Source organism: Pelodiscus sinensis, chromosome 20, assembly GCF_052426305.1.
Source record: "Pelodiscus sinensis isolate ZL-2025 chromosome 20, ASM5242630v1, whole genome shotgun sequence".
Taxonomy (NCBI): domain Eukaryota; kingdom Metazoa; phylum Chordata; order Testudines; family Trionychidae; genus Pelodiscus; species Pelodiscus sinensis.
The window spans coordinates 17,139,665-17,167,442 of NC_143071.1; the positions used below are offsets into that span (position 1 = coordinate 17,139,665).

The 27,778-nt window shown below is 47.9% G+C and overlaps 2 protein-coding genes across 2 annotated transcripts; both read right to left on the reverse strand.

Annotated features, from left to right (window-relative positions):
- Positions 1-3,996: 3,996 nt before the first annotated feature.
- LOC142819110 (CMRF35-like molecule 2) lies at positions 3,997-12,725 on the reverse strand. The gene is made up of 5 exons (XM_089771912.1): positions 12,520-12,725; positions 10,695-11,042; positions 8,138-8,282; positions 7,591-7,719; positions 3,997-5,940 (listed from the first exon to the last, which is right to left on the reverse strand). Exons 1-5 carry the CDS (start codon positions 12,557-12,559, stop codon positions 5,934-5,936), a joined length of 669 nt encoding a protein of 222 aa, XP_089628038.1. The 5' UTR covers positions 12,560-12,725; the 3' UTR covers positions 3,997-5,933.
- Positions 12,726-17,800: 5,075 nt separating this feature from the next.
- LOC149521944 (CMRF35-like molecule 2) lies at positions 17,801-27,778 on the reverse strand. The gene is made up of 5 exons (XM_089771913.1): positions 27,573-27,778; positions 25,748-26,095; positions 23,191-23,335; positions 22,644-22,772; positions 17,801-20,993 (listed from the first exon to the last, which is right to left on the reverse strand). The coding sequence occupies exons 1-5, from the start codon at positions 27,610-27,612 to the stop codon at positions 20,987-20,989; spliced, it is 669 nt and encodes a 222-aa protein (XP_089628039.1). The 5' UTR covers positions 27,613-27,778; the 3' UTR covers positions 17,801-20,986.

Consider the following 27,778-nt stretch of genomic DNA (forward strand, 5'->3'; position numbering starts at 1 on the left):
CTCCTCGCACATTTTCAAATTCTGGTCACCTTATTTTAGAGCAAAGCATTGATTCTCTAGCAATCACATGGCTCCAGGAGCTGAGGCTTAAAGACAAGCACCAAATATCATGACAGTTGTGATACAATCACAAGAGATGGCATCACACACACTCCTAGTGTAGATCTGGTGCAGAAGTGCAAATTGTGTCTACACTAGGTGTTCTGCTCCCTCAACGCTCACTTAAGTTTGTTCCCTGGGATCTCTTCTCTGGGCCTTTGGTATGAATTTAAGCACATTCCGCAGCAGAGACCTGTCCCCCAGAGCAGAGTCCTTTTCTCTTCAAAGCTGGGCTTTCTCTCCTAGCCCTGCTCCCTTGGAGACCCTCCTGGCTCTGGGCTCAGTCTAGAGCCTGAAGACTCTTCCTATCGTAGGCCGCTTTGCCTGCTGAGAGCACATTGACTCCACTCCCGAGTCTTAGCTTAGGCCACGTCTCCCCGGCAGCTGCTGCCTGATCCACTGTGGCCTTGGGACTGTTTGCACCTCCCCTGCACCCCCAGTTGGTGGCTGGTCTGATGGCCGCACCATTGCTAACTCTGCTCCTCCTCCGCAATCCCCACCCGCCTCCCCTAGTCCCACCGTGCCGCTGTTGTGGTGTTGGGCTTCTCTCCTCTTCTCAGTTCTGCCCAAGACCATGTGATGGGCCCTCCCCCAGCCCATTCCAACCAGTTCCTCCTGGTTCCACCTCACCCCACCTCTACCAGCAATCCTCACAGCGCCCGTATCCTTCTCCCTGTGAAGTGTCCAAATCGAAACAGGGACCATCCAAAGTTCCCGGTTTCCTCTGCAAACGACTTTCTCCCTGGCAGAGCCAGTGCATGTTTTTATTTCCAGTGTAAACGTGGTTCTCAGTCTGCTGGTTGCTTGTGGCCCAATCCATGACATCCACGGGGCCATACAGGTAACTTACCTAGTGGGTGCATGTGGCCCACATCACTCTCAGGCTGTGTCCAGACTCCATGCCTCCGTCGACGGAGGCATGTAGATTAGCCAGATCGGAAGAGGGAAATGAAGCCGCGATTAAAATAATCGCGGCTTCATTTAAATTTAAATGGCTGCCCCGATCTGCCGATCAGCTGTTTGTCGGCAGATCGGGGCAGTCTGGACGCGACGCGCCGACAAAGAAGCCTTTCTTCATCGGCACAGGTAAGCTTCGTGAAACCAGGTTTACCTGTGCCGATGAAGAAAGGCTTCTTTGTCGGCGCATCGTGTCCAGACTGCCCCGATCTGCCGACAAACAGCTGATCGGCAGATCGGGGCAGCCATTTAATTTTAAATGAAGCCGCGATTATTTTAATCGCGGCTTCATTTCCCTCTTCCGATCTGGCTAATCTACATGCCTCCGTCGACGGAGGCATGGAGTCTGGACACAGCCTCAGAGAGCTGCATGTGCAGCCCACAGAGGTAAATTGGTTGAGAACCTCTGGTATAAACATTCCCACTGAGCCTTCATCTGTCGGGGTGTCTCCATCCCTCATTATGGCATAGGGCAGCCCTGCGGTTGTCCCCCCACAAGCATCCATGTAGGTCTGCAGCAACCATGAGCGTAACTATAAAAAGTCAAGAGTGTTTGATCGTTTAAAGATGCCTTTTTAAATCTTCAGTTGACGAGTGCACTTGGCTCGTCTTTTCAAACTTTTCTCCACTGACAGGTGCCTGGAAACTTTTAAAAAGGCAAACTCAGATCCTCCCCTAATCCTGATCATCAAGCAGTTGGGGCTTTAAACAAAGCACCGATCATTGTAAGATTCACACTGAAATTACGAGAGCTGGTAATGCTGCAAGCAACCGAGTGGATCTGGTGTGAGCGGTGTAGGCAGGGGGCTTAGCATGGAGATGTAAAGGGGGCTGAGTTTAAAGGAGAGTGGCGTTTCTGTGTGCCAAGTGGGGAGGTGGGGCATATTCCCCCCCTCTCCTCCCTCCAGCATCCTCACGCAGTGTGGGGTTAATGTGTGGCTGGGACTACAGGCCCCTGGAAGTGCACAGGGTGGGGATGAGATCAGGGAGGAAAGCCTAGAGGGCACAAGGGCAAATATGGAATCTACAAGAAGGGGGAAGGAAAAATAGGAAAACTCCAAGTATGGAGACAGGAATATATCACTCGCTCACCCCAGCTTAGGCTCTTTCCTTCCTACTGCTGTGTGTGAGAGGATGGAAGTGACCGTGAGTTTAGCTAAGGGGCGAAATGGCTCAGATAAAGGAACAGGCATGAAGGGAAAACCATGAACTCCTTGGGTAGGAGGAGCAGAAATCATCCCAGGGAAGGGCAGCTGCGTCACCCTCACCATCACTCCTTTCTCACGACAGCTTTTGGTTCTTTTCTTTAAAATGCCTCCAAAGTCAATGGGCCAGTCACACGTTTCCTGCTGGATTCAGTGGATCCTTCAGCTTTTCAGAAACCCAAACATTTCATGTTCCCTGCCGGGTGTCTCAGGGCGTTTGGCTCTGTTCTCCCACTGCCCCTTCCACACACTTGACCAACCAGAGGGGGAAATGGAGCAGAAAGGGAGCAAGGAGCTGCTGGGGCGGCTTTTGAGATCTTCCCCACTCAGTAGCCTCCAAGACAGGGGTGAGCGATAAGTGGCCCAGGGACTGGACACAGCTCTGCAGGGTTACACCTGGCAGGCCGCCAGACACTTCATTTACCTGCTTGTCCTCAGATGCTCAGATAACGAAAGCATCTGGTGACCTACCAGCGGTGAACTGTCTCCAGCCCATGGGCCACCTATTGCCTGTCCCTGCTCCCAAACCAGTGCTCACCAACCAGGATCTACCGAGAGGTCTTGGAGCCTCTGACAGGGGATCCTGACTGGTTTGGCCGGGAAGCTATCAAGCGCTAGCACCTCAGTTGCCCCTCTTCCCACTGTCATGTTGCTCCTGCCCTCTGCCTGGACCTGTACCCTCAGGAGCCTCCTGCTTGCTGTGCAGGGGAGGGAGAAGAGGGGGGCGCTGATATCAAGGTGCCCCTCTCCCACTTCATACCCAACTCCACACAGAGAGAAGGGGATGGAGGGAGCTTGGCAGTGCAAATCTCTGTCACTCTCACACACTGTGTGTGTGTCTGTCATTCTCACAAACACTCACTGTCTTTCCCTCTCATCTCCCGACCCAACACACACGTGGTGGGTTCTTGTTATTTCTTTCACTGCTTGCAAAGTGGGTTAGTTTTGGTGTTTGACTGGTCTGTGCATTTCATCATCTTCACTTCTCTCTTACACTTACACTGAATTCTTTGAGGATTGAATTCTAACATGTGAACCTGCCATGGCTGGAGAAATTACCCCAGTGGTAACTGCTGCTCCTGGAAGTGGCTGGCATGTCCCTGCAACCATTGAGAGAAGAAGAGCAGGGGGTGTCCACATGCTGTTCTTGGCTGCAGACACCACTCCTGCAGCTCCCATTGATCAATAAGGGAGAACCGTAGTCAGTAGAAGCTGTGGGCTCAGTGCCTCTACACGAGGGGCAGCACATGGTGCCTTGGAGCCACTGCTGTACATGCCAGCTGCTTTCAGGAGTGGTTCAGGGATAGGGCAGGAGTACGCCTGCTCCACCACCCAGAATCTGTCTCAGTTAAGTGGTGCCCATCCAGATTCTGCTTCCTGAACCCCTGTCCCAGCCCTGAACCTGTCGGAGAGGACAGGACAGGGCCTCAAAGAAGGGGTCGAAAGGAATTGAGGCCAGGGTATTTGTAGTTGAGGTATATTTCATATTACACTTCAATTGAAAAAGTGATTTTGTGGTTAAAAAGGTTGCTGACCCCTGTCCTAGTCCTTACACACTTGGTTCCCACAAGAACTCAATTTGGCTTCAAATACATCACTGACATTGCTTTATTGGCTTAAATCAAGAGAGTGGACAGGTGTAGGATATACCACACATCTCCTGTGCGAAATCATGAATGAGCCGATATACACTCTGACACTAAATACTGTTGGTTAACAGATCAAACCACACACTAATGTTTGTAGCCAGTTCTTGTCTAGACCACAATCTTTTCCCATTCTGGAAGAAACCACACATTGCTTACTAGCCTACTAACACTTTTCTAGTAGCTGCATCTTTTACATATTTACAAAGCTACAGTCAATTCAAACTTTGTTCCTGTCCTTGCTCAGAACAGTCAGACATGGACTATAATTCAGTGTGTGCCAATTTTGGTCACTGTAATGTTCCAGTAATTAATGATAAAATATTGTATGTACTTATCTAAACATACAATATTCTATCCAGGTGCATTTGCGATAAAGAAAAAAACCACCAAACTTGTCCAAACACACATAAACCTAGATGCCTCCCCAAATCGAGGAAGGGGTTGGAAATAATATTCTACAAAGATCTGTGTGTCCGCTGTTCCACCATTCACCCAGTCGGTGTCTGTGGGAACTGTGCCTTGTGCCAGAGAAGTTGTGGGGTGGGGGAAGCAAACGGGCAACACAGCCAATCTGTGTGGAAATCTGTCTCTGCAGTTGGGCCTGTTTTCTTTCCTAAATGTCTTCAGTTTAGGAGAAAATGTGACTCCATTTAGCATCATCCTGACCTTGAGGCACAAATCCCAGCTCTTAGTCAGCCCCACCTCCCCTGAACCCTGAGAAATGACATGGCTTTGCAAGATTAAGAGGTCTGGGACAGTTGGGATTAAGGGAGAGAGAAGATTCCTCTGTATAACACCAGGTGGCAATTCCCTCACTTGACCATATGTCTCTATGGCCCGGTCTCCGCTACACAAGGGATCAAAGCTGCAGTGATCGATTCACTGGACCATCAAATTCTCACGTCTGCTGAAAACACGATAAATCAATCTTTGAGTGTGCGCCCATCGCCGCGGCATTCTATTTGCCTAGATGAAGTAGCTTGACAGTGAGGTCATGGGAGGCTAGACAAGGCCTATGACTATGTAGAGTCCAGTTGATTCAGGGCAGCCTTTGTCACTATTGGCTCTGACCCTGTAGTTTGGGTCACTCGCTGAGTCTACATCTACCCTGCCAAGTTCTGTTGACAAAATGTACAGCACTTGGTTCAGTGCAATGGGACGGCAGAGCTGATCTCTGCACATCTTGGGATTCCCTCCGACTTCTCCCATGTCCTCCTTATTTCATGGCAGCAGACTCAGGAGTAGCCCTGAGCTCTCCCAGATGAGGAATGTCAAAGCAGCACAGCAGCCCGCGTCCCTCCCCCTGCAGCACCAGTCTGCCAGCCGCTGTGTTTCTAGTGCAGGGCAGAACAGGAGCAGTCCAATGAGCAGCTCACTCAGCTGCTGGATACATCCAGGAGCTTTGAAAGGTGAAGGGAGCTCACCTGCTGGGCAGCAGACCTCCAAACTCTGAGCACAGCAAGCAGGGCAGGCATTGTGGGATACTGGTGGAAGCCAATTGTGGCAATAAACCAAACAGCAGGATCCACTCTAGCTCTTTGTCCATGATTGAGGGACGAGAAAACTCTCCCACAGGGTGGAAGTTGTCACTGAAAATGGGTGTTTTTCCTGACACTGTCACAGTGATGTTGCCAGAAGGCACTTTGTCGACAAAACGTGGTAGTACAGAGGTAGTCTTGGTGGAGTTACGTTTGCTTCATCAGGCATGGATTTGGCCCTAGGCTCTCCAATCCTTTGCTCGTATGACAAGAGCTTTTTCACTTGTTTTTCGCAAAAGAACTTTTGTCTCGCTGGCCAAACTGTTCTTCCTGGGGGCTTTTCTCTTTGATCCTCAAGTGATACAAACCTAGTTAGTCTGGTCTGGGAAACACAGAGATGGACACCTTCAGCAGACTCCGTGCTCTCGGGGAAATAGCTTCACTTGAGAGGAGAAGAAAACGAGATTCTTTGCATAGAATGCTTTGCCCAAAGCTGGAAACCAGCCTTCTCCTGCTACGTCTGGTTCTGCTTGCAAAGAGGCAGTTCATGAGCTGCAACAAAACCCACAGAAGCCCCCCAGGACAGAATGAGAAAGACTTGAGGCCAGTAACATTTTGCTCACTCCCATTAGGGAGTGAGTCTGGTTCTAGGAATCCCTCCCTGATCAGGAATATTGAGCAGCGATGGCTCCTTCTTTCCACTCAAACTCATCCCAGTTATGTATAAGGGTTTGTCAAAATGTGGCCAGACTAGTACAGCAGAGGGCCACAAGGGGGCACAAGTGAGGCAGCCAGGCAGGAGAGGAAGCAGACTCAGTAGCCCACAGGACACATAGGGTAAGTCTACACAGCAGAGTTATTGTAGAATAACTGACGTTATTTCGAAATAACAAAGAGCTCACCTCCACAGCAAGCCATTATTTTGAAATTAATTCAAGCTGGAGAATTTCTTATTCCAACTCCTGTAACCATCAATTCACGAAGAGTAAGAGAAGTCGAAGGAAGAGCGCTCTTCCTTCAACTTCCTGCTGTGTAGACAGCACCAAAAGCCGAATTAAGGTGTTTCGACTTCAGCTAAGCAATTGACACAGCTGCAGTTGTGTAGCTTAATTTGAGTTTTGCCCTGCAGTGTAGATATGCTCATAGGAGCTATACGATGGGGAAGGGGTGGATTGTTGGCTCCACTTCCCGCCATGAACCTGGCAGCTTGGTTGTGCTGTTGTAAAATGATGCTGAACGAGTTTTTGAGCTGGGGAACAGAGCGGCACCCTCCCCTGCTGCTGTAAGCATCCAGTACTGCCTCCTAGTGCTGAGGCTGGCTGCCAGGAGCCAAGTGGGCCCATCAGATAGGCCCTTGTGCCCAGCAATTGGCATCCTGCACATGGGTCAGGTGGCTGGGAGCTCACATCTGGGCCTACTGGCTAGCAGGACCGTGGGAGGCCAAGACACTGGAGAATGAGAGTGCAGGCTGGGTACGTCCAAAACCTGGGGTACTACAGCACCCCTTACATCTCTCCTGTCCATGCCTAGTCTGATGTACCACTGGAAATACTCCGCACCAGTGGATCTGACTGTTTCCTCCATCTCTGAAGCAGGAGGGAGAATGGAAGGGACATTGTAAATTGGTCTGTCACTATGGCTGTGTCTACACTGGCCCCTTCTTCGGAAGAGGCGTGCTAATTTCTAACTTTGGAATAGGGAAATCCGCGGGGAATTTAAATATCCCCCGCGGGATTTAAATAAACATGGCCTCCGCTTTTTTTCCGGCATGGGGAAAAGCCGGAAAAGAGCGTCCAGACTGACGCGATCCTCCAGAATAAAGCCCTTTTCCGGAGGATCTCTTGAAGTAGGAATAAGAGATCCTCCGGAAAAGGGCTTTATTCCGGAGGATCGCGCCAGTATGGACGCTCTTTTCCGGCTTTTCCCCAAGCCGGAAAAAAAGCGGAGGCCATGTTTATTTAAATCCCGCAGGGGATATTTAAATCCCCCACGGATTTCCCTATTCCAAAGTTAGAAATTAGCACGCCTCTTCCGAAGAAGGGGCCTGTCTAGACGTAGCCTATATGTCATGATCCCCTCCCCCCACTGCCTCCCATTCCGGCAATTGAACAATTCACGGCGCATTACTTATGTCACAGTACAGCTAGGATTGAGCACCCCAATGGAGTGTCACCCCACAGTGTGGGTGTAGCATGTTCTCACCGTGTCCGTCTGGACACCATCTCCCTGCAGCTTTTCCGGTCCCGCACGCTCCCCCAGGTGGCAGCACAGACTATGCCCAGGAAAACGAGGCCCTTCGATAAGCCCAAGAGCAGGATAAGGATGGTGAATCTGTGCAGCGGAAATACAATAAAAACACTGAACTTCTGTAGATTTCACCAGACGCCTCCAATAAAACATTCTGCGGTGGCTCTCAGGCTGAAGACGTGCCCAGAATTTCACTACAGAAATGCAACACCCAGCCCAGCTCCCCTCCCTGCCCTGATATGGAATCCCAGCATCTCCGTATGGGATTCATTCCTGCTGTTCTACAGTCTCATGCGACAGGACCCAGACAGCCCCCGGCCAGAGCTACTCTGCATCTAGAGTGGCCATTTCCCTACATATTCACCTCCAGGTTCTTGCTGAGAAAAGCAACGTTCCTTTTTCTATGGGACGTTATCACCCAGGATGTCACTCCTCTTTGGATCCTGCCTGTGCACTGGGAGAAGTGGCCAGACAGACAAGGGGCGGGGGCGGTGCCACTCACCGTGTAGGGGTGGTGTCTGCGCTAGCGGAAAAAGTAGATTCAGTCGTTGTTGGAGAAGGTGAATCTGGCTGCTTTGTTATTTGTGGTGTCTCTATAGTTGGGCTTTGGGGTGGAACATCTGTAATTGGGCTTCTGGGAGAAACATCTGTAGATATCGACAGAGCCAGCCCACGTTACAAATCCACCCAGCCACCCATGTTTGGCACAATCTGATTGTTCATGAAGCTCAGAACATTCACCCGAAAGTTCTGCTTTCTCAGAACATTCACCCGTAAGTTTTTGCCACTTTCATGCCGATAAAACAGAAACCTGCCTCAGATAACTGGAGCACATATGAAGACAATGAGGCCTTCCAGTGCATGTAGCTCTGTTAAAAACTCCCTGGACTATGTTAGCTTCAGGGCATTTGTACCCAGCCATCTGTAGCACTTAGTAGGGTGTCTTGTCCCTGCTCTTGAACTGTGAGAGCTTTATCTTGACTCCAATTGTGGGCAGGCCGTGCATGCATGTGTGGCTGACAGTAGCAAATGACAAATGTGCATCTTATTAGTAGGAATATGAAAGTGTAACCATGTGGACAGTTACATGCAGGCTCCCAGTACATGCAGGGAGCTAGCTTAATATCGGCTCCCTGTAGGCGCTGGGCCCTGGGGAGCCAACTGTTGCCCTGCCTGTAATCGTTGAAATTCTCAGCTGTTACACCGTCACTTAATTAAACACATTTTAACATCTCTACTTGTCAGGTGTGTGTTAAATGGGGCAGGTGTTTGTCGGCTCCACTATCAGCTGCACCAGCAACACTCACTCAATTCATTTCATAGTCTAGTGCAGTGGTCACCAACCTTTTTCATGCCAAGATCACTTTTTGAGTTTACCTGCAACCCAAGATTTACCCCAAGACAGTGTTGTAGAATACACCGTCTGTTTTTTATTTATACTAGATACATCTAAAATCAAGTATTTATAATGATACATTTTGTCCTCTATTCACCAAGCCTCACCTGTGACTGCACATTATCTACCAGTGCCCCCACGGAGCAAAGGGGGGAAGCTCTCCACCATCGCACATCCTGCCCTGTTCACAGCAGCGTTCCACCCACCAAGGGTGCCCCAGCAGGGCGAACCTCACCGTGCCCTGGCTCCAGCCGGAGCAAAGGGGGGCAGCTTGCCCAGTGTTCCTTCTAAGATTTTCCATCCATGAGCGGACTAAGTTTTGTCTTGTGCCTCAAGATTGAGGCCATGTGTGCTTGTTCATATGTGTGCTACCATTGCACCTATCAGTTACTAACATGCGCACACACACACACACACATGTTATGGAAGAAAGAATACTAACACAGCCCTTTCCCAATCTCAAAGAATAAAAAGAGCTGGTACAGCAGCACTTTTACCCACACATCTTTATAACGATGGCTGACCCTAAGTGCCAATGTCCTGTCCTGTTTTTGTCCAGCAATCTGCTTATTGACCCCCCCTGGCTATGTGATTTGTCACCACACACAACGCAGGAGGCCTTACAGTCATTCTGAAAGAAATGGGGGCTTCCTAACAAATGAGCCAGTAAACAATGAATTGTGATGGTTGCAGTAGGTACAAGAACAATCCCATTTACACTTTTTAACTGTAAGACATTTAGCTAAGGTGGGATTGCTGAAACATGGAAGGAGAAGATGGAACTAAACATTGCTAAAATACAGAAGTTATCAAAGCCCAGGCCAAAAGAGATCTCAGCTGGAAAAAACAAACAAACCTTAGTCAAAGCTTAAATATGAGAATGAATAACAGTTTAGAAATGTAAACAACTTTCCTTACATTTGCTCATAATTTGCAATTTATAAATATGCCCCCCAAAGCTCTTGGAAAGTCTAAAATCATTTTAAAAACAAAAGAGTCTCTTGATCTATGTTCTGGTTATTTCTGGCAGGTTTCTGTTTTCTCTGTCGGGAAGTGGCAAAACATTTCTTCATGATGAAACTTAAACTTAAACTGAGGTCTCTGCTGCTCTTGGCTGCACCCTTCTGCCATCCCCACTCGCTAAATATTTGGGATACCTGGGTACAGTAAGGGGCGGATGGGTATGGAGGAGCTGCCACCTCTCCTCCTGTTCTATCTACCCTGCACCTCCCCTTCCCTCTTTCTCTCGCATTCTTTCTCCTGCCTTATGCATCAGGGCTGTGCCCCTGCCCAGTTCTGCCCCCCGGGGAAACGCCCGCACCTTGTCTCGGCTCGGCCAGTGACTGGCGGGGGCTGAGCCCAGGGACCTCAGTAGTGGGAGTGACCGGCCATTGTCCCAAGGGGGCGCTGTGGGGCTGGCAGGGACTGGGCGGTGCTGAGCAAAGGTGCTGTGGGGCGCAACGGGGAGGCTCGATGGTTGGATGTAGCAGGGGCAGCGCCCTCCCTCTGAGCCCTCGCAGCTCTGGGCCCGGCCCCTGAGCGGGGGGCTGTGGGGTCTGGGTCACAGCAGATCTGCCCTTCACCCTCCTGCCGCCCCAAGGCAGCTCCGGCCGCGCCCGACCCCGGCAGCCCTGACACTGGCGGGGGCAGCGCAGGGATTTACCTGGGGAGACGGAGACTGACACAGTGTGCATGAGATTAGGCCACAGAGACTTCTCTACCCCGCACTGGTACTTGCCGGCGTCGGCCAGTGTCAGGTTCTTCATGGTCACAGTGAACACGCGCCGGGTGCGATTGTCTCGGATGGAGAATCTGCCCCGCGTCACCTCGGCCTCCGACCCCCTGGTCTCAACTACGTGACCGTCGGAACAGAGCCACGTTTCTAGCCCAGTTCCTTCCCGGCACCAGAACTTCGAATTCTCCTCATCGCCCTTCTCATACCCGCACTCCACAGTCACCGACCCGCCCGGGCGGCCGCGCACTGACCCGGGGCCCGTCACCGCCCAGCAGCCTGCGAGAGACAGAGACAGTGAGACTCGGGCACCCTTCCGGCTGCCAGCAGCAATGCCATGTCCCCAGTGCCCGGAGACGGGGCGATGCTTCAGTGTCTGGAAGGACAGAAAGAGGGTCAGTGTCTGCAGCATCTGGGTTTCCATGGTTACCCGTCCAAAAACCTGACTTCTTAACGCTGTGCAATGGGAAGGAGAGCAAGTGCCACTCTCCCCTGGGCCTGGCTGGGAGCAGATGCGGGCAGCTCTGCTCTCAGCAGGTTAATGAATCCGTGTAAAAGAGGGGCCTTGAAATGAGTCTTGATTCTCGTTGGCACTCGTGTCTCTTTGCTCCACTCTGGTTGGGCTGAGAGAGGATGCCACAGTGAATTATAGTTTTGACTAGTAAGATTTCCAGTAGGAACATTTCCTACAGCAAACATTCTGCTTCAACAAAGTATTTGGATTTTTTAATTGGGGATATTGACACGACAAGTTCAATTTCATACAGACTTTTGAAAATGAAATATTTGTTTTCTTTTTCACCTAAAATGTCAGTTTGTTTTGGTTTTCCAGTTCAGGCTCCTAGTTTGGTTGCTCTGTTCTCCAGAGACTATCCAACGTGCAACATGCCAGGAGAGCTCATCAATATAAACCGGACTAGTTTGATACTTTGTAAAACACAGTTTGGAAGGTGTTAATTAGGCTGAGCTAGTTTGTTTGATCTCACATACTATCTGTAAATGCTAATCTAGACAAGGGATCGGAAAAGAGCAACACCTCCATCCTGAAAGGTTTACTCCTGTGCTTCAGGGCCCTCAGACTGGTTTCATGGGGACTCATCCTTAATGTAAATTGGTTGGATTAATCATGAATATGAAGGATGGGCAAGTATTTACAATATTTGGCTCCAAATTGGTATTTTTGATTCACTTTTGCTACAGTTATTGTTTGATTATTTTATTTAAAAAAGCTGACTTTGAATGTCACTTAAAAATACTAAGTAGACAATGCACAACCTCAAAAAAACTTGTATCAAATACTTCATGATGTCCCTGATAGCAAGGTTTCAGTAGGGTTTACAATACAGTACAGTATCCCCTCTTATTTTTACATGTTCATCGCTAGAGCTGCTCTAATAGTTTGATGTGAATAATATTTGTTGAAATTGTTAGTAATTTTTCAGCAAAGAATTGTAATAAATAATGTTTTCCATTGTTTGACCATCTGTGCTAAATTCTCCCTTTGAACTTAAGTTTTCCTTACTTAGACTTTACAGATCACTTTCTCTGCAAAGAAATGAGTCTGCTGACACAGATTCTGTGTTGAAAGCTTCTCTATCCTGCACACTTTGAAAGTTCCATCTCTCATGAGAGTTACTTAGACCCAGGACTAGAGCATACCTGAGACTTTCAAGATCAGTTGGTGAAGCTGGCAAAACCTTTGACCTCTGAAAATCCAGGAGTTGTATGATCTGCAAAAAGCCCATGTCATTCTCACCTGGGAAAAGACTCCAAAGTAAAACAGAGAAAAGCTTCATGATCTGGATTCCATCAGCAGGTGAATCTATTCTCCAGAAATTCTAATTTCTTGAAGAGATCAGTCAGGGTCCCTCTTTCTTAATTGTGGGAGTTGAAAATGAAACCCCAGCACTCACTGACCAGATCTATGACCTGACGTTTCTCAATCTCCCAGCTGACCACTTCCCTTTGCAAAGCTGGGTGTTCATTGCAGAAAGAAGCTGCTCAGTTAACACTCTCTGATGATTGGTGATTGCTACTTTTAAAAAGGAGAAGCATGGTTAAAGGAAATGTCGCTATCACACAGGATTAGGGAACAGCTGGGCCACACTTCTCATCATGTGTTTATTGACTGCCATGCTTAGACTTTGTCTGACTCTACACTGAGGTTTAGCAGCTGGCACAGCTACAGAGATTAGAGCTGAATTGGTGCAAACCTCGTATTGCCAATGTCAAGCATTCAAAAGTCACGTGCGGATCTTTTTCTTCATCTTCTGGTTTAGGACCTTTAAACTTGGTGATGTTTTCAAACTTCTCTCCACAACTGTATGTTCCTTTTAGATAAGGTGACCAGACATCCTCCTTTGAGCCCCCCTTTTGTGGGGCGTGTCCTCCCCAATAATTATGTCCTTCTTTTGTCCTCCTTGGAAAAAAATTGTCCTTCTTGACCTACTTTGCCAAAAAAATATATCCTGCTGTTTTTTAAAGTATCATTATACCGCAACTGAACCCGTTAAAAGGCTAAATATACAGTAAAAGTACATTTAGAGGGTATTTATGGAATTTTATTGTTTATTTTGAGTCATTTTAAGATAATGTCAATGTGATTTTTTAGTTGACACAATTAACCCTAAAAATGTCGAAGAAAGGAAAATGCCATTTCAACGAGAATTTAAAAAAGGAATTTCCTTTCATCAGAATTGTGGATGAAACAAGAGATGATTCATTAGTGAAGTGTACTGTCTGTTCGGTGGAATTCAGTGTGGCAGGAGGTGGCCAATCCAGCATAACGAAGCATGTTTCATCAAACAAACATCAACATTCTTTAACATAGACATCAATGTCCCAGAAAGTTACAGACTTCTTAGGAAGTACATCATTTGGAGAAGACAAAAAGAATTTAGCCGCTGACGAAGGTCTGACTGCGTACCACACTGTGATGCACAATCAAAGTTTTCGGAGCATGGACTGTATATCAAAACTGAATAGAGTACTTTATAATAAAAAATTCTATTGTGCCAGAATTAAAGGAGAGGCTATTATTCGCAACGTTTTTCAAACTTACGCACAAGAGAATTTGAAGAAAGCTTTAGATGACGCTAAATTAGTTACACTTCTTTCAGATGTTTAAACTACAAAAATGCAAAGTTGTATCCGATGTTAGTTCGTTACTTCAGTTTTGAAAAGGGTATTCAAATCAAAGTTTTGAATTTGGAAGCAATTGATGGTGAGACATCTGAAATAATATCCAATCATATAAAAAAAGTAGTGGATAATCATAATTTGAATGATAAAGTTATTGCGATGTGTGCCGATAACACAAATACTAATTTTGGTGGTGTAAATCGCAAGGCAATAATAATGTTCATAAGAAAGTGATGTATTTACATGGGAAAATGATTATTGGAATCGGTTGCAATGCCCATATTGTACCTAATGCCATCAATACAGCATCAAGCTTAATGTCCATCGATGTTAAAGTTGTGATACCTCAAATTTATTTACATTTTGAACGATTCACTATAAGAGTTACATCATTAAAGACTTTTTGCAAAGAAGCCTCAGTTGAATATAAAAAACTGTTGGGACTTTCGAAAACAAGATGGTTAGCTTTAATGCCAGCGATTGAACAAGTGCTGCATTTTTTCAAGCCTTTAAAATAATATTTTCTAAGTTTTGAATAATATCTACTGATCTTGAAAAGCTTTTTTAAGAATGAATCTGCTGAAGAAACTCTGTATTTTGTTCACAATCAAGCAACTTTGTTCCAGTCAGTAATAAAAAGTATTGAAAAAGAGCATATAACTTCTACAGAAGTGGAATTGCATATTAAACAATTAAAGGAGCAACTTCAATCACGTCTTGAGTCCAACTTCCTTCCATTGGTTGTAATTAATAATTTAAACGAATTACAAGAGAGCAATCTGGGAATGAAGAAAGAATATATGAGGGAGGCAATGAGCTTTTATAAAAATGCTCTTGAATATCTAGAAAATTGGACTAAGCATGATGAACCAGTATAAATGTTTGATTGGTTTCTGCTGAATGAAGAAATTCAATGGAATAAAATCCTTGAAAGAATTTTATTCGTTAAAGAAAAATTTAGCATCACAATATATGACAATTTATTATTCGATGAAGTACGAAGAATTAACAATATAATAAAAGACAATGAATGGACTGAATGCGAAATTGATAACAAATTGATAGAGATATTTAATTTCTTAAAAGAGAGACAAATATTGATGTTTTTAATGTTATATGATTGTTTTTGTTAAGTCTGTTTGTCTTATAAGACAACTAATATCGTGATAATTTATTTATATGATTATTTATATACACATACAATTATGTTTTTTGTGTCAACTCAGTGTCCTCCTCACACATTTTCAAATTCTGGTCACCTTATTTTAGAGCAAAGCATTGATTCTCTAGCAATCACATGGCTCCAGGAGCTGAGGCTTAAAGACAAGCACCAAATATCATGACAGTTGTGATACAATCACAAGAGATGGCATCACACACACTCCGGCTACGTCTACACTGGCCCCTTTTCCGGAAGGGGCATGTAAATTTCACCAGTCGTCGTAGGGAAATCCGCGGGGGATTTAAATATCCCCCGCGGCATTTAAATAAAAATGTCCGCCGCTTTTTTCCGGCTTTTAAAAAAGCCGGAAAAGTGCCCTTTGAAGTAGGAATAAGACCCTCCGGAAAAGGGCACTTTTTCCGGAGGATCGGGGCCAGTCTAGACGCTCTTTTCCGGCTTTTTTAAAAGCCGGAAAAAAGCGGCGGACATTTTTATTTAAATGCCGCGGGGGATATTTAAATCCCCCGCGGATTTCCCTACGACGACTAGTGAAATTTACATGCCCCTTCCGAAAAAGGGGCCAGTGTAGACGTAGCCCCCTAGTGTAGATCTGGTGCAGAAGTGCAAATTGTGTCTACACTAGGTGTTCTGCTCCCTCAACGCTCACTTAAGTTTGTTCCCTGGGATCTCTTCTCTGGGCCTTTGGTATGAATTTAAGCACATTCCGCAGCAGAGACCTGTCCCCCAGAGCAGAGTCCTTTTCTCTTCAAAGCTGGGCTTTCTCTCCTAGCCCAGCTCCCTTGGAGACCCTCCTGGCTCTGGGCTCAGTCTAGAGCCTGAAGACTCTGCCTATCGTAGGCCGCTTTGCCTGCTGAGAGCACATTGACTCCACTCCCGAGTCTTAGCTTAGGCCACGTCTCCCTGGTAGCTGCTGCCTGATCCACTGTGGCCTTGGGACTGTTTGCACCTCCCCTGCACCTCCAGTTGGTGGCTGGTCTGATGGCCACACCATTGGTAACTCTGCTCCTCCTCCGCAATCCCCACCCGCCTCCCCTAGTCCCACCGTGCCGCTGTTGTGGTGTTGGGCTTCTCTCCTCTTCTCAGTTCTGCCCAAGACCATGTGATGGCCCCTCCCCCAGCCCATTCCAACCAGATCCTCCTGGTTCCACCTCTACCAGCAATCCTCACAGCGCCCGTATCCTTCTCCCTGTGAAGTGTCCAAATCGAAACAGGGACCATCCAAAGTTCCCGGTTTCCTCTGCAAACGACTTTCTCCCTGGCAGAGCCAGTCCATGTTTTTATTTCCAGTGTAAACGTGGTTCTCAGTCTGCTGGTTGCTTGTGGCCCAATCCATGACATACAGGTAACTTACCTAGTGGGTGCATGTGGCCCACATCACTCGCAGAGAGCTGCATGTGCAGCCCACAGAGGTAAATTGGTTGATAACCTCTGGTATAAACATATCCACTGAGCCTTCATCTGTCGGGGTGTCTCCATCCCTTATTATGGCATAGGGCAGCCCTGCGGTTGTCCCCCCACAAGCATCCATGTAGGTCTGCAGCAACCATGAGTGTAACTATAAAAAGTCAAGAGTGTTTGATCGTTTAAAGATGCCTTTTTAAATCTTCAGTTGACGAGTGCACTTGGCTCGTCTTTTCAAACTTTTCTCCACTGACAGGTGCCTGGAAACTTTTAAAAAGGCAAACTCAGATCCTCCCCTAATCCTGATCATCAAGCAGTTGGGGCTTTAAACAAAGCACCGATCATTGTCAGATTCACACTGAAATTACGAGAGCTGGTAATGCTGCAAGCAACCGAGTGGATCTGGTGTGAGCGGTGTAGGCAGGGGGCTTAGCATGGAGATATAAAGGGGGCTGAGTTTAAAGGAGAGTGGCGTTTCTGTGTGCCAAGTGGGGAGGTGGGGCATATTCCCCCCCTCTCCTCCCTCCAGCATCCTCACGCAGTGTGGGGTTAATGTGTGGCTGGGACTACAGGCCCCTGGAAGTGCACAGGGTGGGGATGAGATCAGGGAGGAAAGCCTAGAGGGCACAAGGGCAAATATGGAATCTACAAGAAGGGGGAAGGAAAAATAGGAAAACTCCAAGTATGGAGACAGGAATATATCACTCGCTCACCCCAGCTTAGGCTCTTTCCTTCCTACTGCTGTGTGTGAGAGGATGGAAGTGACCGTGAGTTTAGCTAAGGGGCGAAATGGCTCAGATAAAGGAACAGGCATGAAGGGAAAACCATGAACTCCTTGGGTAGGAGGAGCAGAAATCATCCCAGGGAAGGGCAGCTGCGTCACCCTCACCATCACTCCTTTCTCACGACAGCTTTTGGCTCTTTTCTTTAAAATGCCTCCAAAGTCAATGGGCCAGTCACACGTTTCCTGCTGGATTCAGTGGATCCTTCAGCTTTTCAGAAACCCAAACATTTCATGTTCCCTGCCGGGTGTCTCAGGGCGTTTGGCTCTGTTCTCCCACTGCCCCTTCCACACACTTGACCAACCAGAGGGGGAAATGGAGCAGAAAGGGAGCAAGGAGCTGCTGGGGCGGCTTTTGAGATCTTCCCCACTCAGTAGCCTCCAAGACAGGGGTGAGCGATAAGTGGCCCAGGGACTGGACACAGCTCTGCAGGGTTATGCCTGGCAGGCCGCCAGACACTTCATTTACCTGCTTGTCCTCAGATGCTCAGATAACGAAAGCATCTGGTGACCTGCCAGCGGTGAACTGTCTCCAGCCCATGGGCCACCTATTGCCTGTCCCTGCTCCCAAACCAGTGCTCACCAACCAGGATCTACCGAGAGGTCTTGGAGCCTCTGACAGGGGATCCTGACTGGTTTGGCCGGGAAGCTATCAAGCGCTAGCACCTCAGTTGCCCCTCTTCCCACTGTCATGTTGCTCCTGCCCTCTGCCTGGACCTGTACCCTCAGGAGCCTCCTGCTTGCTGTGCAGGGGAGGGAGAAGAGGGGGGCGCTGATATCAAGGTGCCCCTCTCCCACTTCATACCCAACTCCACACAGAGAGAAGGGGATGGAGGGAGCTTGGCAGTGCAAATCTCTGTCACTCTCACACACTGTGTGTGTGTCTGTCATTCTCACAAACACTCACTGTCTTTCCCTCTCATCTCCCGACCCAACACACACGTGGTGGGTTCTTGTTATTTCTTTCACTGCTTGCAAAGTGGGTTAGTTTTGGTGTTTGACTGGTCTGTGCATTTCATCATCTTCACTTCTCTCTTACACTTACACTGAATTCTTTGAGGATTGAATTCTAACATGTGAACCTGCCATGGCTGGAGAAATTACCCCAGTGGTAACTGCTGCTCCTGGAAGTGGCTGGCATGTCCCTGCAACCATTGAGAGAAGAAGAGCAGGGGGTGTCCACATGCTGTTCTTGGCTGCAGACACCACTCCTGCAGCTCCCATTGATCAATAAGGGAGAACCGTAGTCAGTAGAAGCTGTGGGCTCAGTGCCTCTACACGAGGGGCAGCACATGGTGCCTTGGAGCCACTGCTGTACATGCCAGCTGCTTTCAGGAGTGGTTCAGGGATAGGGCAGGAGTACGCCTGCTCCACCACCCAGAATCTGTCTCAGTTAAGTGGTGCCCATCCAGATTCTGCTTCCTGAACCCCTGTCCCAGCCCTGAACCTGTCGGAGAGGACAGGACAGGGCCTCAAAGAAGGGGTCGAAAGGAATTGAGGCCAGGGTATTTGTAGTTGAGGTATATTTCATATTACACTTCAATTGAAAAAGTGATTTTGTGGTTAAAAAGGTTGCTGACCCCTGTCCTAGTCCTTACACACTTGGTTCCCACAAGAACTCAATTTGGCTTCAAATACATCACTGACATTGCTTTATTGGCTTAAATCAAGAGAGTGGACAGGTGTAGGATATACCACACATCTCCTGTGCGAAATCATGAATGAGCCGATATACACTCTGACACTAAATACTGTTGGTTAACAGATCAGACCACACACTAATGTTTGTAGCCAGTTCTTGTCTAGACCACAATCTTTTCCCATTCTGGAAGAAACCACACATTGCTTACTAGCCTACTAACACTTTTCTAGTAGCTGCATCTTTTACATATTTACAAAGCTACAGTCAATTCAAACTTTGTTCCTGTCCTTGCTCAGAACAGTCAGACATGGACTATAATTCAGTGTGTGCCAATTTTGGTCACTGTAATGTTCCAGTAATTAATGATAAAATATTGTATGTACTTATCTAAACATACAATATTCTATCCAGGTGCATTTGCGATAAAGAAAAAAACCACCAAACTTGTCCAAACACACATAAACCTAGATGCCTCCCCAAATCGAGGAAGGGGTTGGAAATAATATTCTACAAAGATCTGTGTGTCCGCTGTTCCACCATTCACCCAGTCGGTGTCTGTGGGAACTGTGCCTTGTGCCAGAGAAGTTGTGGGGTGGGGGAAGCAAACGGGCAACACAGCCAATCTGTGTGGAAATCTGTCTCTGCAGTTGGGCCTGTTTTCTTTCCTAAATGTCTTCAGTTTAGGAGAAAATGTGACTCCATTTAGCATCATCCTGACCTTGAGGCACAAATCCCAGCTCTTAGTCAGCCCCACCTCCCCTGAACCCTGAGAAATGACATGGCTTTGCAAGATTAAGAGGTCTGGGACAGTTGGGATTAAGGGAGAGAGAAGATTCCTCTGTATAACACCAGGTGGCAATTCCCTCACTTGACCATATGTCTCTATGGCCCGGTCTCCGCTACACAAGGGATCAAAGCTGCAGTGATCGATTCACTGGACCATCAAATTCTCACGTCTGCTGAAAACACGATAAATCAATCTTTGAGTGTGCGCCCATCGCCGCGGCATTCTATTTGCCTAGATGAAGTAGCTTGACAGTGAGGTCATGGGAGGCTAGACAAGGCCTATGACTATGTAGAGTCCAGTTGATTCAGGGCAGCCTTTGTCACTATTGGCTCTGACCCTGTAGTTTGGGTCACTCGCTGAGTCTACATCTACGCTGCCAAGTTCTGTTGACAAAATGTACAGCACTTGGTTCAGTGCAATGGGACGGCAGAGCTGATCTCTGCACATCTTGGGATTCCCTCCGACTTCTCCCATGTCCTCCTTATTTCATGGCAGCAGACTCAGGAGTAGCCCTGAGCTCTCCTAGCTGAGGAATGTCAATGCAGCACAGCAGCCCGCGTCCCTCCCCCTGCAGCACCAGTCTGCCAGCCGCTGTGTTTCTAGTGCAGGGCAGAACAGGAGCAGTCCAATGAGCAGCTCACTCAGCTGCTGGATACATCCAGGAGCTTTGAAAGGTGAAGGGAGCTCACCTGCTGGGCAGCAGACCTCCAAACTCTGAGCACAGCAAGCAGGGCAGGCATTGTGGGATACTGGTGGAAGCCAATTGTGGCAATAAACCAAACAGCAGGATCCACTCTAGCTCTTTGTCCATGATTGAGGGACGAGAAAACTCTCCCACAGGGTGGAAGTTGTCACTGAAAATGGGCGTTTTTCCTGACACTGTCACAGTGATGTTGCCAGAAGGCACTTTGTCGACAAAACGTGGTAGTACAGAGGTAGTCTTGGTGGAGTTACGTTTGCTTCATCAGGCATGGATTTGGCCCTAGGCTCTCCAATCCTTTGCTCGTATGACAAGAGCTTTTTCACTTGTTTTTCGCAAAAGAACTTTTGTCTCGCTGGCCAAACTGTTCTTCCTGGGGGCTTTTCTCTTTGATCCTCAAGTGATACAAACCTAGTTAGTCTGGTCTGGGAAACACAGAGATGGACACCTTCAGCAGACTCCGTGCTCTCGGGGAAATAGCTTCACTTGAGAGGAGAAGAAAACGAGATTCTTTGCATAGAATGCTTTGCCCAAAGCTGGAAACCAGCCTTCTCCTGCTACGTCTGGTTCTGCTTGCAAAGAGGCAGTTCATGAGCTGCAACAAAACCCACAGAAGCCCCCCAGGACAGAATGAGAAAGACTTGAGGCCAGTAACATTTTGCTCACTCCCATTAGGGAGTGAGTCTGGTTCTAGGAATCCCTCCCTGATCAGGAATATTGAGCAGCGATGGCTCCTTCTTTCCACTCAAACTCATCCCAGTTATGTATAAGGGTTTGTCAAAATGTGGCCAGACTAGTACAGCAGAGGGCCACAAGGGGGCACAAGTGAGGCAGCCAGGCAGGAGAGGAAGCAGACTCAGTAGCCCACAGGACACATAGGGTAAGTCTACACAGCAGAGTTATTGTAGAATAACTGACGTTATTTCGAAATAACAAAGAGCTCACCTCCACAGCAAGCCATTATTTTGAAATTAATTCAAGCTGGAGAATTTCTTATTCCAACTCCTGTAACCATCAATTCACGAAGAGTAAGAGAAGTCGAAGGAAGAGCGCTCTTCCTTCAACTTCCTGCTGTGTAGACAGCACCAAAAGCCGAATTAAGGTGTTTCGACTTCAGCTAAGCAATTGACACAGCTGCAGTTGTGTAGCTTAATTTGAGTTTTGCCCTGCAGTGTAGATATGCTCATAGGAGCTATACGATGGGGAAGGGGTGGATTGTTGGCTCCACTTCCCGCCATGAACCTGGCAGCTTGGTTGTGCTGTTGTAAAATGATGCTGAACGAGTTTTTGAGCTGGGGAACAGAGCGGCACCCTCCCCTGCTGCTGTAAGCATCCAGTACTGCCTCCTAGTGCTGAGGCTGGCTGCCAGGAGCCAAGTGGGCCCATCAGATAGGCCCTTGTGCCCAGCAATTGGCATCCTGCACATGGGTCAGGTGGCTGGGAGCTCACATCTGGGCCTACTGGCTAGCAGGACCGTGGGAGGCCAAGACACTGGAGAATGAGAGTGCAGGCTGGGTACGTCCAAAACCTGGGGTACTACAGCACCCCTTACATCTCTCCTGTCCATGCCTAGTCTGATGTACCACTGGAAATACTCCGCACCAGTGGATCTGACTGTTTCCTCCATCTCTGAAGCAGGAGGGAGAATGGAAGGGACATTGTAAATTGGTCTGTCACTATGGCTGTGTCTACACTGGCCCCTTCTTCGGAAGAGGCGTGCTAATTTCTAACTTTGGAATAGGGAAATCCGCGGGGAATTTAAATATCCCCCGCGGGATTTAAATAAACATGGCCTCCGCTTTTTTTCCGGCATGGGGAAAAGCCGGAAAAGAGCGTCCAGACTGACGCGATCCTCCAGAATAAAGCCCTTTTCCGGAGGATCTCTTGAAGTAGGAATAAGAGATCCTCCGGAAAAGGGCTTTATTCCGGAGGATCGCGCCAGTATGGACGCTCTTTTCCGGCTTTTCCCCAAGCCGGAAAAAAAGCGGAGGCCATGTTTATTTAAATCCCGCAGGGGATATTTAAATCCCCCACGGATTTCCCTATTCCAAAGTTAGAAATTAGCACGCCTCTTCCGAAGAAGGGGCCTGTCTAGACGTAGCCTATATGTCATGATCCCCTCCCCCCACTGCCTCCCATTCCGGCAATTGAACAATTCACGGCGCATTACTTATGTCACAGTACAGCTAGGATTGAGCACCCCAATGGAGTGTCACCCCACAGTGTGGGTGTAGCATGTTCTCACCGTGTCCGTCTGGACACCATCTCCCTGCAGCTTTTCCGGTCCCGCACGCTCCCCCAGGTGGCAGCACAGACTATGCCCAGGAAAACGAGGCCCTTCGATAAGCCCAAGAGCAGGATAAGGATGGTGAATCTGTGCAGCGGAAATACAATAAAAACACTGAACTTCTGTAGATTTCACCAGACGCCTCCAATAAAACATTCTGCGGTGGCTCTCAGGCTGAAGACGTGCCCAGAATTTCACTACAGAAATGCAACACCCAGCCCAGCTCCCCTCCCTGCCCTGATATGGAATCCCAGCATCTCCGTATGGGATTCATTCCTGCTGTTCTACAGTCTCATGCGACAGGACCCAGACAGCCCCCGGCCAGAGCTACTCTGCATCTAGAGTGGCCATTTCCCTACATATTCACCTCCAGGTTCTTGCTGAGAAAAGCAACGTTCCTTTTTCTATGGGACGTTATCACCCAGGATGTCACTCCTCTTTGGATCCTGCCTGTGCACTGGGAGAAGTGGCCAGACAGACAAGGGGCGGGGGCGGTGCCACTCACCGTGTAGGGGTGGTGTCTGCGCTAGCGGAAAAAGTAGATTCAGTCGTTGTTGGAGAAGGTGAATCTGGCTGCTTTGTTATTTGTGGTGTCTCTATAGTTGGGCTTTGGGGTGGAACATCTGTAATTGGGCTTCTGGGAGAAACATCTGTAGATATCGACAGAGCCAGCCCACGTTACAAATCCACCCAGCCACCCATGTTTGGCACAATCTGATTGTTCATGAAGCTCAGAACATTCACCCGAAAGTTCTGCTTTCTCAGAACATTCACCCGTAAGTTTTTGCCACTTTCATGCCGATAAAACAGAAACCTGCCTCAGATAACTGGAGCACATATGAAGACAATGAGGCCTTCCAGTGCATGTAGCTCTGTTAAAAACTCCCTGGACTATGTTAGCTTCAGGGCATTTGTACCCAGCCATCTGTAGCACTTAGTAGGGTGTCTTGTCCCTGCTCTTGAACTGTGAGAGCTTTATCTTGACTCCAATTGTGGGCAGGCCGTGCATGCATGTGTGGCTGACAGTAGCAAATGACAAATGTGCATCTTATTAGTAGGAATATGAAAGTGTAACCATGTGGACAGTTACATGCAGGCTCCCAGTACATGCAGGGAGCTAGCTTAATATCGGCTCCCTGTAGGCGCTGGGCCCTGGGGAGCCAACTGTTGCCCTGCCTGTAATCGTTGAAATTCTCAGCTGTTACACCGTCACTTAATTAAACACATTTTAACATCTCTACTTGTCAGGTGTGTGTTAAATGGGGCAGGTGTTTGTCGGCTCCACTATCAGCTGCACCAGCAACACTCACTCAATTCATTTCATAGTCTAGTGCAGTGGTCACCAACCTTTTTCATGCCAAGATCACTTTTTGAGTTTACCTGCAACCCAAGATTTACCCCAAGACAGTGTTGTAGAATACACCGTCTGTTTTTTATTTATACTAGATACATCTAAAATCAAGTATTTATAATGATACATTTTGTCCTCTATTCACCAAGCCTCACCTGTGACTGCACATTATCTACCAGTGCCCCCACGGAGCAAAGGGGGGAAGCTCTCCACCATCGCACATCCTGCCCTGTTCACAGCAGCGTTCCACCCACCAAGGGTGCCCCAGCAGGGCGAACCTCACCGTGCCCTGGCTCCAGCCGGAGCAAAGGGGGGCAGCTTGCCCAGTGTTCCTTCTAAGATTTTCCATCCATGAGCGGACTAAGTTTTGTCTTGTGCCTCAAGATTGAGGCCATGTGTGCTTGTTCATATGTGTGCTACCATTGCACCTATCAGTTACTAACATGCGCACACACACACACACACATGTTATGGAAGAAAGAATACTAACACAGCCCTTTCCCAATCTCAAAGAATAAAAAGAGCTGGTACAGCAGCACTTTTACCCACACATCTTTATAACGATGGCTGACCCTAAGTGCCAATGTCCTGTCCTGTTTTTGTCCAGCAATCTGCTTATTGACCCCCCCTGGCTATGTGATTTGTCACCACACACAACGCAGGAGGCCTTACAGTCATTCTGAAAGAAATGGGGGCTTCCTAACAAATGAGCCAGTAAACAATGAATTGTGATGGTTGCAGTAGGTACAAGAACAATCCCATTTACACTTTTTAACTGTAAGACATTTAGCTAAGGTGGGATTGCTGAAACATGGAAGGAGAAGATGGAACTAAACATTGCTAAAATACAGAAGTTATCAAAGCCCAGGCCAAAAGAGATCTCAGCTGGAAAAAACAAACAAACCTTAGTCAAAGCTTAAATATGAGAATGAATAACAGTTTAGAAATGTAAACAACTTTCCTTACATTTGCTCATAATTTGCAATTTATAAATATGCCCCCCAAAGCTCTTGGAAAGTCTAAAATCATTTTAAAAACAAAAGAGTCTCTTGATCTATGTTCTGGTTATTTCTGGCAGGTTTCTGTTTTCTCTGTCGGGAAGTGGCAAAACATTTCTTCATGATGAAACTTAAACTTAAACTGAGGTCTCTGCTGCTCTTGGCTGCACCCTTCTGCCATCCCCACTCGCTAAATATTTGGGATACCTGGGTACAGTAAGGGGCGGATGGGTATGGAGGAGCTGCCACCTCTCCTCCTGTTCTATCTACCCTGCACCTCCCCTTCCCTCTTTCTCTCGCATTCTTTCTCCTGCCTTATGCATCAGGGCTGTGCCCCTGCCCAGTTCTGCCCCCCGGGGAAACGCCCGCACCTTGTCTCGGCTCGGCCAGTGACTGGCGGGGGCTGAGCCCAGGGACCTCAGTAGTGGGAGTGACCGGCCATTGTCCCAAGGGGGCGCTGTGGGGCTGGCAGGGACTGGGCGGTGCTGAGCAAAGGTGCTGTGGGGCGCAACGGGGAGGCTCGATGGTTGGATGTAGCAGGGGCAGCGCCCTCCCTCTGAGCCCTCGCAGCTCTGGGCCCGGCCCCTGAGCGGGGGGCTGTGGGGTCTGGGTCACAGCAGATCTGCCCTTCACCCTCCTGCCGCCCCAAGGCAGCTCCGGCCGCGCCCGACCCCGGCAGCCCTGACACTGGCGGGGGCAGCGCAGGGATTTACCTGGGGAGACGGAGACTGACACAGTGTGCATGAGATTAGGCCACAGAGACTTCTCTACCCCGCACTGGTACTTGCCGGCGTCGGCCAGTGTCAGGTTCTTCATGGTCACAGTGAACACGCGCCGGGTGCGATTGTCTCGGATGGAGAATCTGCCCCGCGTCACCTCGGCCTCCGACCCCCTGGTCTCAACTACGTGACCGTCGGAACAGAGCCACGTTTCTAGCCCAGTTCCTTCCCGGCACCAGAACTTCGAATTCTCCTCATCGCCCTTCTCATACCCGCACTCCACAGTCACCGACCCGCCCGGGCGGCCGCGCACTGACCCGGGGCCCGTCACCGCCCAGCAGCCTGCGAGAGACAGAGACAGTGAGACTCGGGCACCCTTCCGGCTGCCAGCAGCAATGCCATGTCCCCAGTGCCCGGAGACGGGGCGATGCTTCAGTGTCTGGAAGGACAGAAAGAGGGTCAGTGTCTGCAGCATCTGGGTTTCCATGGTTACCCGTCCAAAAACCTGACTTCTTAACGCTGTGCAATGGGAAGGAGAGCAAGTGCCACTCTCCCCTGGGCCTGGCTGGGAGCAGATGCGGGCAGCTCTGCTCTCAGCAGGTTAATGAATCCGTGTAAAAGAGGGGCCTTGAAATGAGTCTTGATTCTCGTTGGCACTCGTGTCTCTTTGCTCCACTCTGGTTGGGCTGAGAGAGGATGCCACAGTGAATTATAGTTTTGACTAGTAAGATTTCCAGTAGGAACATTTCCTACAGCAAACATTCTGCTTCAACAAAGTATTTGGATTTTTTAATTGGGGATATTGACACGACAAGTTCAATTTCATACAGACTTTTGAAAATGAAATATTTGTTTTCTTTTTCACCTAAAATGTCAGTTTGTTTTGGTTTTCCAGTTCAGGCTCCTAGTTTGGTTGCTCTGTTCTCCAGAGACTATCCAACGTGCAACATGCCAGGAGAGCTCATCAATATAAACCGGACTAGTTTGATACTTTGTAAAACACAGTTTGGAAGGTGTTAATTAGGCTGAGCTAGTTTGTTTGATCTCACATACTATCTGTAAATGCTAATCTAGACAAGGGATCGGAAAAGAGCAACACCTCCATCCTGAAAGGTTTACTCCTGTGCTTCAGGGCCCTCAGACTGGTTTCATGGGGACTCATCCTTAATGTAAATTGGTTGGATTAATCATGAATATGAAGGATGGGCAAGTATTTACAATATTTGGCTCCAAATTGGTATTTTTGATTCACTTTTGCTACAGTTATTGTTTGATTATTTTATTTAAAAAAGCTGACTTTGAATGTCACTTAAAAATACTAAGTAGACAATGCACAACCTCAAAAAAACTTGTATCAAATACTTCATGATGTCCCTGATAGCAAGGTTTCAGTAGGGTTTACAATACAGTACAGTATCCCCTCTTATTTTTACATGTTCATCGCTAGAGCTGCTCTAATAGTTTGATGTGAATAATATTTGTTGAAATTGTTAGTAATTTTTCAGCAAAGAATTGTAATAAATAATGTTTTCCATTGTTTGACCATCTGTGCTAAATTCTCCCTTTGAACTTAAGTTTTCCTTACTTAGACTTTACAGATCACTTTCTCTGCAAAGAAATGAGTCTGCTGACACAGATTCTGTGTTGAAAGCTTCTCTATCCTGCACACTTTGAAAGTTCCATCTCTCATGAGAGTTACTTAGACCCAGGACTAGAGCATACCTGAGACTTTCAAGATCAGTTGGTGAAGCTGGCAAAACCTTTGACCTCTGAAAATCCAGGAGTTGTATGATCTGCAAAAAGCCCATGTCATTCTCACCTGGGAAAAGACTCCAAAGTAAAACAGAGAAAAGCTTCATGATCTGGATTCCATCAGCAGGTGAATCTATTCTCCAGAAATTCTAATTTCTTGAAGAGATCAGTCAGGGTCCCTCTTTCTTAATTGTGGGAGTTGAAAATGAAACCCCAGCACTCACTGACCAGATCTATGACCTGACGTTTCTCAATCTCCCAGCTGACCACTTC